General features: G+C 47.7%; 1 protein-coding gene across 2 annotated transcripts in view; it reads left to right on the top strand.

The window, feature by feature from the left end:
- The window catches only part of LOC137528865 (pikachurin-like), a 328,823-nt gene that overhangs the window by 249,035 nt on the left and 67,043 nt on the right, over window positions 1–12,745 (top strand). For both annotated transcript variants that reach the window (XM_068250585.1, XM_068250579.1), the window contains exons 13-14: window positions 982–1,171; window positions 2,316–2,441. In XM_068250585.1, coding sequence (XP_068106686.1) covers window positions 982–1,171; window positions 2,316–2,441 — 316 coding nt within the window. The remainder of the gene's footprint in view (window positions 1–981; window positions 1,172–2,315; window positions 2,442–12,745) is intronic.

Below are 12,745 nucleotides of genomic sequence, written 5' to 3'. Positions count from 1 at the left end.
CCCCCCCCCCCGCGTTAAAAAAATTGTGATACTCCTTATGGGAAGACTCTGGATCCCATAGAGCCATCCCAGTCCTTGCTCAGTCCCCTTGTTCCACCGCTGTCCACTGGTGAAGTTATTTGGCTCCGACTCTCCTCAGGCAGTCTTCATAAGTACTCGTGTCCCCACTGCTCATGCAGGAAGCTGTACTTGTATGTGCATAGTAAGGATCCTCTCCTCTTGTGGATGCGATTGCGAATACTCCTGAAGACTGCCTGGAGAGGGCCGTATATGTATTCCGCCGAGCTGGCCGAAAAACTTCACTGGGCCCGGCGCTGCAACTACAGTATGGAGAGAGGACTTGCAAAACTCTGTGGGATAAAAAAAACCCCCAACATATTCTTTTGGGGTCCCCTTTAAAGTAAACATGAAGTGCCCCTCCCCCACCCCGAAAAAAGATTGTGATACTTACCTATGGAGAGAGATGACTCTGGATCTCATAGAGCTATCCCAGTCCTTGCTCAGTCCCTTTGTTCCACCGCTGTCCCCTGGTGGAGTTATGCATCTTTGGCTCTCCTCAGGCGGTCTTTAGAAGCACTTGTATCCCCAAGTACTGCTGAAGGGGGACAGATCTGTACTGCCCATGCAGGAGCCTGGACCTGCGCAGTAAGGATTCCCTCCTCTTCAGAAGTACTTGTGGATGCGAGTACTCCTAAAGACTGCATGGAGAGGGCCGAAGATGTATTCCACCGAGCCGGTCGAATAACTTCACCGGGGCCAGGCACTGGAACTACAGTATGGAGAGAGGACCAGGAAAGCTCTATAGGATCCAGAGCCCTCCCTATCCATAGATGAGTATCAAACTCTTTTTTTTTTTGGCCATCTTTACTCATTTCCATTCACTAACATTGCATTCATTAATGTAGGTTGACAATGACAGAGTTGCAGTAGTGATGTCATACATGCTGTTGGAGCTGAGTGACGTGTGTCTCTTTCCACCAGGGGCAGTACAGTAAGATCACATTCCGCACTACCTTGTATCTGGGTGGAGCTCCGAGCTCTTATTGGCTGGTGAAGTCAGCAGGGACCAATCTGGGATTTAAAGGCTGTGTGCAGTCCCTGTCTGTAAACGGAAGGAACATCGACATGAGACAGTGGCCGCTCGGAAAGGCGCTTAGCGGAGCTGATGTTGGTAATTATCCACTCTTTGGAATGGTTGCTACAAGTAAATAGGAAGTTTTATTGTGTTAAAGGAAATCAGTTTGTTTTTTTTAAATTAAATTCAGATTTACATTATAGGTACTTTTCATCATTTAGGGCTGGTTCACACGGACGCTTGGTGGCGTTTACCGCCAATCGTTCGGGACTCGTCAGCTAAACGCTCCCATTCAAGTGAATGGGAGCATTTAGCATCGCGCGGTTACCGGTGATTACCGTCGATTGCGCAAACGTGGCATTCCAATCCCAATCTACCGGATTGTTTCAGCTGGCCCTAGAAGCCACATGCTGTGTCCAGGGTAGCCTAGCTACCGCGTATTCATGTCCCCTTGCGGGGACGAAAAACGCTGATTGCGACGGGAAGCCGATGATCGCCATACTGCCGCCCACCGAACGAGACGTCCGTGTAAACCAGCCCCAAAGTGAATGTAAACCAAACTTTAAACAAAAAAGCAAAAAAAACCAGATACTTACCTAAGGAGCGGGAAGGCTCTGGGTCCTACAGAGCCTTTCTGTTCCTCTCCTGGTCCCTTTATTTCATCGCTGTCACCCCATTTAGCAGTATTTGAACAATCGGTTGGAGACTGCTCTCTTGCGCAGTTTTTTTTATTTCAATTTACATTAGCTTTAAATATGAAATTTTACCTATGATTGGATCACATATACTATTTCCTACCAGCTGGTGGAGCTCTCAAGCAATAGACTGATAGTTTTAAAGTCATAGATTACGGACAGCTTTGCAAGTAGGTGACCTGACAATGCAGGAGTGTACCATATTGTACTGGATTACTTTACACTTACACCACTATATATTCGTGTAGATCATTTGTGGATGAAGAAATTACCTTTTTTTTTATTTTGATTTATTGTAAGATAAATGCAGAGTGTGCCCACCCTCTCACCCTCTCAATCCAGATCAGTTGATTTAGGAGCAAGCGGCACCTGGCGTAACTCGGCAACACTATAGACCACATTTTAAATTTGTGACTATGGCGCGCGCACCAAGGGAGGCGTTACTTTGGTTGTCGGCACTTAGCTATTACTATACTGTAGCCGAAATCATGTCTTTGTATAAATGGAAATGAACCTCACTTCTTCCCCTTTTTCACAACACACAGGTGACTGCAGCATTGGGGTGTGTGATGAGGCTTCCTGTATCAATGGTGGAACGTGTACATCGAAGTCAGCTGATTCCTATATGTGTCTTTGTCCTATAGGGTTCCAGGGGCGTCATTGTGAGGAAGGTAAGGCGGAGCTTTCACCACACTGATAATTACATTCTGATAAGTAAGCTTATAAGATACATGTTAAAGAGAAGCTGTCAGCCATACTATCTCAGAAAAAAACAAAACACATAAATAAGTAGATAAATACTTGCTCTACTTACATATATGTATTGCACTGTCCACGTTTTGATTTTAGTGATTTTTCTACAGTAAAAAAAAGAGAAAATCCTTCTTAGCATTTCCCATTTTAACCGGGGCTATTTTGAAGCCAATCCTGATGTCATTTCCTCCCTTAGTCTCCTCTGCCTGATTTGCCAGCCCTTCACTATAGAAAGTACATTGTCTCAGCATGAGAATTATTGGCCAATCAGAGAGGAACATAGGTGTTGGAGGGGAAAACTGGAGGAAAAAGAGGCTTCAGCCAATCAGGCTGCATTAGTTAAGTCTGAGGGGAAGTAGAGAAGCAAAAAAAAGACAACCCATCATGCACTCAAAACTTCCTTTGTGCGGCAATGTACCAAATAAGAGTCAGGTAAACTGGGGAATGATCATTTATCAACAAGAAAAGTAATAGTGATTTTAACTTTTTGATTACCTGGTTAGCATCCTTATTACTTGTTTCCCTGATAAAAATAAAGAATTGATTTTTGATTTTATGCCCGACAGTTACACTTTAACATTCAGTCTTGCTGCCTGAGGTTCGGCTCCTTGTGGTGCCTATAAGCACTTTTCCTAAAGGGCACCATTTCTCCTCTGGGTATTCAGGAAACTCGAAGGCACATCAGTCTTGGTGGGTTGCCATACCCTTGACTCAGGCCAATGAGACCAACATTACTGAAAGCAGAGGCACTTTTATTGGCTTGAATGATGGTGGCGAAGAAGGTAAATTGGGTCCTGGAGGCGCCGTGGTACTATGAGCGCCACCATAGGTTCCTATGTTAATAGCCAATTTAGTGGATTATAAGTGGTAATTTGGGCACCGAAGGCATCTGCTATTTGTAGCCGCAGCTTGTATAGTGTGTGGCTCTGGTGTCCGCTATTTTATAAACGACTACTTAAACGCGCTAATTACGATTGATACAGTAACTCTGTAGTGTATGGTGGTGCCTCCAGCGCTTGATATTTGGGAAGGTTTGGTTATCACTTAAGGTGAATCAGTTAGGGTTAGGCATTGGTTGGGTGGCGTTAATTCAGGTTTGGCATAGGTTGGGTGGGTCGGTTAGAGTTAGGTATCAGTTGGGGTAGTTGGTTAGGGTTAGCCATCGGTTGGGGGGTAGATTATGATTATGCATTGGTTGGAGTAAGGTCGGTTAAGATAAGGTATCGATAGAGGGTTCAAGTGAGAATGGGGTCAGATTAGGCAATAGTAAAATATCGGTAAAAATTACCAATATTTTGCAATCATTATTTTATGGTAGAATATCAGTTATTTTACCGATATTCTACTAGCAGCTATTTCCAGCACTGCGGTGCGCCTTTTTAGATAAACGTGGTGATGGATGCCACTGTTGTGTGTCAAATGAAAGTAAATTCACCGCCATAAGGACAAGGAAGGAGGACACCCCTAATGAACAGGAGAGTAGGTGCTGTTTGAGAATGCCAGTAAACAGTGGGGCAGATTCACCAAACAGCAGTAAAATTTTAAGTACAGCACATGTCATGTTTACAGGCATTTACTTAAACTGCATAACTCGCAATATATAACATGCACATTGCTTGTATAACCTATGTTATAACGTAGCGTGTGTATACAAGCAACAATTGCATTGTGTATGTAGCGCTAGTTTTTGCAATGCCGGTTACACAGTTTAGTTCATGAGGCTTTCCTATGCCTTTTCCATACCTTTCCACCTTTCTCTTAGTGTTAACTACATGCCAGCTCGAGTCAGCATCAGCTTCGGGGAAAATGTACTACTCAGTTAAGTTCTTCCACAGTGGTAGACGCTCCTCCTGTCATGTGCTCATTAGACAGGAGTGCTCAGACATACCTCATGAATGACCTCTCTGCCTGCAGATACGCAGTTTGTGGCATTGGCAGGCAGGTTCCTTTGGTTGTCACAGCGGCGCAGACGCAAGTGCCGGACATATGAGGGGAACACGGGAGGTGGCCTGTCACTGCTTCTACCTCATGCCTCTGGAGGCACAGAAGGGGTCATAGTAAAAGTCATGAGGTCTGTCTAATCACATTCCGCTGATGAGGAGGTGAGGAAACATGGAGCTAGCAGTGGAGACGTCAATGCAATACCCCTGTGTGACTGACGAATCCTGGCTGTTTCTCGTGTCAACTAAAGCTGCAAAGAAGTTAAAGTTTAGAGAAAGGTGACAAAATCTTAAAGAGAAACTTTTTTGTCAGAAAAATAAATGATATATGTTGTCACAGATGTTTGTTGGTGAGATTTCATCAGTAATAGCTGCAGGCTAGTCTTCAAAGTCTCTGTCTCACAGTACTTCTGCAGCACAAGTAATTGAGGTACAGTAAACCCTTGGATTAAAAGTAACTTGGTTTGAGAGTGTTTTGCAAGTGTAAGGAAACGCGGAAAAGCCGCCGTCTCTCAAGGTGAGGCGGCTGTTTCCGCGTCCAGCATGGCGTCACAACGCGGAAAAAACGCCGCATAGGCAGTACGGCGGAATCCGCATTGGTAACGGCGGAATCCGCATCAGAGGCGGCTCCCGCACTCGAGACTTTGCTAAACAGTTCTGGTGTGGCTGGGACTCATAGTCCATCTGGATTCAGAGTTACACGCGCGCGCGCGCAGAGGCAGAGTTTAAATAACAGTCAGAAGGGAGTCAGCTGACCAGCGGGGTCAGCTGACATTTTCCACTGCTCCCATTGGTCCAGCAATTAGGGAGGTCCTGGAAAGGTCCTTGTGTATATAAACTGCTGGCTGTTCACTTGCTCCTTGTCTGGCGTTGCGATCACATACGTGGAAGCACCCAGATCCGTAGTCAGATCCGCAAGTGTGCCGGGACCAGCTGGAGCTGTAATCCTACACTTAGCTAGATTCTTTTGATAGCTAAAGTACTAGTTTGATTGTGATTATCTGTTATGACCTATTTGCCTGCCTGACTATCCTCCTGAAACTTTGATCCTGTACCTCGATATTTCTGAAACTCTGTTGCCGAACCCCGGCTCGTCCTTAGACTCTGTTTCTGCCTCCTGATCTTGTACCTCGATATTTCTGATACCCTGTTGCCGAACCCTGCCTGTACCTTGACTCCGCCTTTGCCTTACAATACTGTACGTTATCTGTCCGTGTGTGTACGACCTGGCTTGTCCGACCTCGAGAACCGACCTCACTGTTGGAGGCGGTTCCCCGTCCTGTCAGTGACACCTTCTCCAGAGTGTCACTTTCAGATCAGCCTTCCTACTGTCAGTCTGACTCCTCCCGTCTTGGAGAGCTCAGGTCTGCGGAAGGAATCTGTGCAGTACTCCTTGCTGCACTGAGGCTTAGTCCTCTGTGTTACTGTTACACCAAACACTACACTCTACTCAGGTGAACAGAGGTTAGCTAGTATATCGGATTATCGGTGATACTGAAGATCACATATAATCTGGTGGTATACATCTGTATTCCCCGTGATACTGCAGATCACCGGTAATCAGATCCTCTCTGTGCTCACCGATCGTTACAGAACGCCAGACAAAAAAACAGATGGAAACACGTGCTGATCCTCTGACTGTGCTTGCCACTTCGGTGGACAGTATCCATCAAGCACTGGGCCAGCACAAAGCCTTAATCGATGCCCTATCAGGCTCAGTGCGAACCCTCCAGACGTCAGTTGATTCAGTGCGATCCCCTCCTAGTGACGACATTCGCATGCCTGTACCTGATAAATTTACCAGCCACAAGTCTGACTTCCAGAATTTTAAGAGTAGAGTGTTATCGTACTTCGAGTTGAGACCCTGATCCTCGGGGACTGAGACCCAACGGGTCACCTTTATTAAAACTTTGCTGACTGGTGACTCCCAGTCATGGGCATACAACCTGCCTCCTACCGATACTGCTCTGACCTCGGTAGAGGAATTCTTTAAGGCCATGGCCGTAATTTACGACGACCCTGACCTTGCTGCGTCCTCTGAGCGGAAGCTCAAACTTTTGCGGCAAGGCAGAGGTTCGGTCGAGGATTATGCGGCAGAATTTCGTAGATGGTCAGTCACCGCCAGATTCGACAATTTTGCGCTGATGGATTACTTCCTGTCCGGGTTGTCGGAGGAGGTTTCCGACCTAATGTTAACTGTACCCGATTCTAAGACAGTCGATGAGGCCATATCATCAGCCATTCGAGTTGAACGTAGGCTACGCCATCAGAGGCAGACTAGGGGCAGTCACCGTGTCAGGGTGACATCTTATGCGGCACCATCTGCTACACCCCTAGTAGCACCATCTCCGCCTGTCTCACCCTCTCTGGCCTTGCCTCCGCCCGAACCAATGCAGATTGGTCGATCGAAACGGACCCAGGTGGAGCAAAGGCGGAGAATGACGGAACAGTTGTGCCTGTACTGTGCTGCAGCAGGGCATAGGGTGCGAAACTGCCCTAACAGGTCGGGAAACGGGTCTGCCTAGGAGTAGTGGGGGGTGACACCCTGGGCACACAATCCTCACCCCTTAAAGAAAGAAAATTGCTTCTCCCTTGTACTGTCACATGGGATGATAAGTCTGTAGCCACTGAAGCTTTTATCGACTCCGGCTCAGCGGCTAATTTTATGAACTTCGAATTTGCTCAGGAGTTGGGTCTACCACTCACTCCCGTGAGACCCCCCATTCAGGTCACGGCAGTGGACGATTCCCCTTTGGAACGGAATCGTGCCCTGTCACAGACTCCGCTGGTGAGGCTCACCATAGGGGTATTGCATGGGGAACAGCTACAATTTTTTGTGTTACACATGTCAACCTCCACCATTATCCTAGGCATGCCGTGGTTACAAATTCATTCTCCGCAGATAGACTGGGCCACAGGGCAGTTAACAGCATGGTCACCTCATTGTTTCCAGCAGTGTTTGGGGAGGCTGACATTAGGTCAAACCAGGGTACAGGTGGAAGGTGTACCGGAACAGTACTCGGATTATGCTGATGTGTTCTGTCCCAAGGCTGCGGATAAATTGCCCCCACATCGCCCGTTTGACTGTCCTATTGACCTTCGTTCTGGTTGTATGCCTCCTCGAGGCCATTTGTATAATTTATCTGGCCCCGAAAAACTAGCCATGCAGGAGTATATCCGAGAGAACTTGGCCAAGGGCTTCATTCGGCCGTCCCGGTCACCCGCTGGGGCAGGTTTCTTTTTTGTTAAGAAGAAAGACGGGGGCTTACGGCCTTGTATCGATTATCGTGGCCTTAACAAAATCACAGTGAAGAATCGCTACCCGTTGCCACTTATAGACGATTTATTCACACAGGTCACGGAGGCTAGGATATTTTCAAAACTAGATTTACGGGGGGCATACAATCTGGTGCGTATAAGAAAGGGCGATGAGTGGAAGACGGCCTTCAATACCCCTGACGGGCATTACGAGTACAGGGTGATGCCCTTCGGGTTATGTAATGCCCCGGCAGTCTTCCAGGAACTCATCAATGAGGTTTTTAGGGAGGTGTTAGGGAAGTTCGTTTTAGTCTACTTAGACGACATTCTCATCTTTTCTAACAACCTCTCTGAACACAGAACCCATGTCAGGATTGTATTAGACAAACTGAGGCAGAATATGTTATACGCTAAACTCGAGAAGTGTATTTTTGAGGTTACGTCGGTTGCCTTTCTGGGATATATAATCTCCACCTCAGGTCTGTCTATGGACCCTGCCAAGGTCTCCGCGGTCCTGGAGTGGCCGCAGCCGGTGGGGTTAAAGTCGTTACAACGGTTCTTGGGGTTTGCGAACTATTATAGAAGGTTTATAAAGGGGCACTCCACAGTAGTCGCACCCCTCACTAGCCTTACTAAAAAAGGGGCAGACACCACTCATTGGCCTCCCGAGGCCTTACAGGCATTTTCTACTTTAAAAGGGTTGTTCTGCTCAGCGCCCATACTGAGACACGTGGACACTTCCTTCCCGTTTATTGTTGAGGTAGACGCCTCGGAGGTCGGGGTGGGGGCTGTGCTGTCTCAGCGTTCTGGTCTCCACGGTAGATTTCACCCGTGTGCCTATTTTTCCCGGAGGTTCTCTCCGGCAGAGAGAAACTACGATATAGGCAACAGGGAGCTCCTAGCCATCAAATTGGCCTTCGAAGAGTGGCGTCATTGGCTAGAGGGAGCTGAGCACACTATCACGGTTTATACCGACCACAAGAATCTGGAATACATCGAGTGGGCTCGATGGTCTCTATTTTTCTCGAGGTTTACTTTTTTGATTACGTACACGCCAGGTAGTAAGAATACCAAGGCAGATGCACTCTCTAGGTGTTTCGAGCCGGAGACAGCACAGCCCTCGGTTCCCGAGACCATTGTCCCACAAAGAGTGGTGTTAGCCGCTACTGAGACTTGGGAGGACTGGAAGGAGACTTTGAGTCCTTTCCAGCAGGATATCCCGGAAGGGAAACCAGACGGGGTGTTGTTTATCCCGTTACCATTCCGTCTCCAGATCTTGGAGATGGTCCACTCTCATAAAAATGCGGGAAATCCTGGGGCGTCTAGAACGCAAGATCTCGTGGCCAGATGTGCATGGTGGCCTTCGCTAGCAGCTGACTGCAAAGAGTTTGTCAGGGATTGTGCGGTGTGCGCAAAAAGCAAGCCCTCCCGGCTGGCATCTGTAGGTACACTGCAGCCTTTGCCCACCCCGAGTGAACCATGGACCCACTCGTCCATGGATTTTGTGGGAGAGCTTCCTAGGTCTGAAGGCATGTCGGTCATCTGGGTGGTGGTCGACCGTTTCAGTAAAATGGCCCACTTCGTGCCCCTGAAGGGACTCCCCTCGGCCCAGGAACTGGCCGATTTATTTATCACCCATGTCTTCCGACTGCATGGCATTCCAGAAGACATAGTATCCGATCGGGGAGTCCAGTTTGTTTTGGAGGGCATTCTGTCACCAAATGGGCATGAAACTGTCGTTTTCCTCGGGTTACCACCCACAGACAAATGGCCAGACGGAGAGGGTCAACCAATCGTTAGAGCAATTTCTGAGATGTTACGTTGCCGAGGCGTAGAGTGATTGGGTTAAATTTTTACCTTATGCAGAATTTGCCCACAACAACTTAAAGAGTTCTTCCTCAGGTTTCTGTCCATTTCAGATAGTAACCGGTAAACTACCTAAATTCTCTCCGTTGCCAATTGCGTCCATTCCATTTCCAGCCTTGGAGGCTTGGCAAAGATCATTTAAGGACATGTGGTGGACCATTAAGAATAATCTGGTAAAAGCATTTCAGAGTCAGAAAGGTCAGGCTGACAAAAAACGCTCGTTAGAGTGGAAATTTCAACCAGGAGATTTGGTTTGGGTGTCAACCCGTCACCTGACCTTGAGACAACCTTCTGACAAGCTTGGTCCCAGGTTTGTGGGTCCATTCCCGGTAGTCAGGAGGATCAACGATGTTACTTATACCGTTGACCTTCCCACCAGCATGCGGGGGGTAAGGTCCTTCCACATGTCTCTTCTTAAACCAGCAATCCAGGTGGGCCCCACTCCTCCTCCTCCTGTGTTAGTAGATGCCCAACCCGAATATAAAGTGGAAAAAATTTTAGATTCACGCACGGTACAAAACTCGGTACAGTACCTCGTACATTGGAAAGGGTACGGCATTGAGGAGAGGCAATGGGTACCGGGCTCACGCAAGCATGCAGACGAGTTAAGGAGGGAGTTTCATGCCTTACACCCCGAGAAACCTGGTAGGAGTTGTCCGGAGTCCACTCCTCGGGGGGGGGGGGGGGGGGGGGTACTGTAAGGAAACGCTTAAAAGCCGCCGTCTCTCAAGGTGAGGCGGCTGTTTCCGCGTCCAGCATGGCGTCACAACGCGGAAAAAACGCCGCATGCTGCATAGGCAGTACGGCGGAATCCACATTGGTAACGGCGGAATCCGCATTGGTAACGGCGGAATCCGCATCAGAGGCGGCTCCCGCACTCGAGACTTTGCTAAACAGTTCTGGTGTGGCTGGGACTCATAGTCCATTTGGATTCAGGGTTACACGCGCGCGCGCACAGAGGCAGAGTTTAAATAACAGTCAGAAGGGAGTCAGCTGACCAGCGGGGTCAGCTGACATTTTCCACTGCTCCCATTGGTCCAGCAATTAGGGAGGTCCTGGAAAGGTCCTTGTGTATATATACTGCTGGCTGTTCACTTGCTCCTTGTCTGGCGTTGCGATCACATACGTGGAAGCACCCAGATCCGTAGTCAGATCCGCAAGTGTGCCGGGACCAGCTGGAGCTGTAATCCTACACTTAGCTAGATTCTTTTGATAGCTAAAGTACTAGTTTGATTGTGATTATCTGTTATGACCTATTTGCCTGCCTGACTATCCTCCTGAAACTTTGATCCTGTACCTCGATATTTCTGATACTCTGTTGCCGAACCCCGGCTCGTCCTTAGACTCTGTTTCTGCCTCCTGATCTTGTACCTCGATATTTCTGATACCCTGTTGCCGAACCCTGCCTGTACCTTGACTCCGCCTTTGCCTTACAATACTGTCTGTGTGTGTACGACCTGGCTTGTCCGACCTCGAGAACCGACCTCACTGTTGGAGGCGGTTCCCCGTCCTGTCAGTGACACCTTCTCCAGAGTGTCACTTTCAGATCAGCCTTCCTACTGTCAGTCTGACTCCTCCCATCTTGGAGAGCTCAGGTCTGCGGAAGGAATCTGTGCAGTACTCCTTGCTGCACTGAGGCTTAGTCCTCTGTGTTACTGTTACACCAAACACTACACTCTACTCAGGTGAACAGAGGTTAGCTAGTATATCGGATTATCGGTGATACTGCAGATCACATATAATCTGGTGGTATACATCTGTATTCCCCGTGATACTGCAGATCACCGGTAATCAGATCCTCTCTGTGCTCACCGATCGTTACAGCAAGACAAGTTAAAATGTTTATAAAATGTTGTCTTGATAAGCAAGCAATGTCTTGATATACGAGCACAAAGCGTATATGCACATCACATGATCACAACTGAACCGATCGTTCTTCTCCATTTGATGCTGCATAATTGTGTTTAAAGGACCACCACAGCGGATAAATTAATCAGTTAAAATTTGACAGAACAGTTTTCCACCCTCTGGTGGCCCTAATACCCGAAGAAGCGAGCTGGACCTGTGAAACGTGTTGTCCAGTGCTTTTATAGAGGGTTTTGCCAGGATTGACTGTTTTAATTATTTTCGGTACATTGCCAAGATCCAGAAAGAGGGAAACCCAGGCAGGCCCATAATCTCAGGGAGCGGAACTTTTACAGAGAACATCTCAGGCTGGCTGGAAAACATCTTGAAACCTCTTGTCTGTAAAAGACCCAGCTACATACAGGATACCACCCACCTCCTGAACAAACTGACAGCCATCGGCCCAGTACCTGAGGGAACCATACTGGCCACGATGGACGTGGAGTCCCTGTACACGAACATTCCCCATGATGATGGTATTGCGGCCTGCCGTAAATATCTTCAGGGTCAGGGCGTACCTGTAAAGCCTATTGCTGGACTGATAAAATTCATTCTCACTCATAATTATTTCACTTTTGGACAGGACCTCTATTTACAGCAGATGGGCGTGGCAATGGGTTCGCGATTCGCACCACAGTATGCAAATCTCTTCATGGCCAAAATCGAAGAGGAATACCCCAATGCATGTGGCATAAAACCCATGGCCTACTTCCGCTTCATTGATGATATTTTAATCATCTGGTCCGCAAGTGAGGATGATCTTCTCCAGTTCCACAGGAACTTCAATGCCTTCCATCCTACAATCAATTGAAACTTACCCACTCTCACACAGAGATTAACTTTCTGGACACCACCATATACATTAGGGGTAACAACTTACAAACCTCTGTGTATCGCAAACCTACAGACCGTCCCACATACCTAAGATATGACAGTTTTCATCCTAAGCACATTAAGAACGCTCTAATTTACAGCCAAGCAATACGTTACAACCGGATTTGTTCTGACAGGATGGACAGAGACAAGCACCTGGATCGCCTTAAGAACACTTTCATTAAACAAGGTTATAGTCCTCCTATGGCTGAGGCCCAAATCAGGAAAGCCAGCAACATCCCCAGGACTGAACTCCTGAAATATAAGCAAAACCAGAAAGAGGAACGTGTCCCTTTGGTTGGCACCTACAACCCACACCTGGAAATCTTAAGGAGGATTGCTAAGGAACTACATCCCATTTTACACAAGGATCACAGACT

Source organism: Hyperolius riggenbachi, chromosome 1 (genome assembly GCF_040937935.1).
Source record: "Hyperolius riggenbachi isolate aHypRig1 chromosome 1, aHypRig1.pri, whole genome shotgun sequence".
Classification (NCBI taxonomy): Eukaryota; Metazoa; Chordata; class Amphibia; order Anura; family Hyperoliidae; genus Hyperolius; species Hyperolius riggenbachi.
Note: the sequence above shows the minus strand (reverse complement) of the source record. Positions and strands in the feature narration are given on the sequence as shown.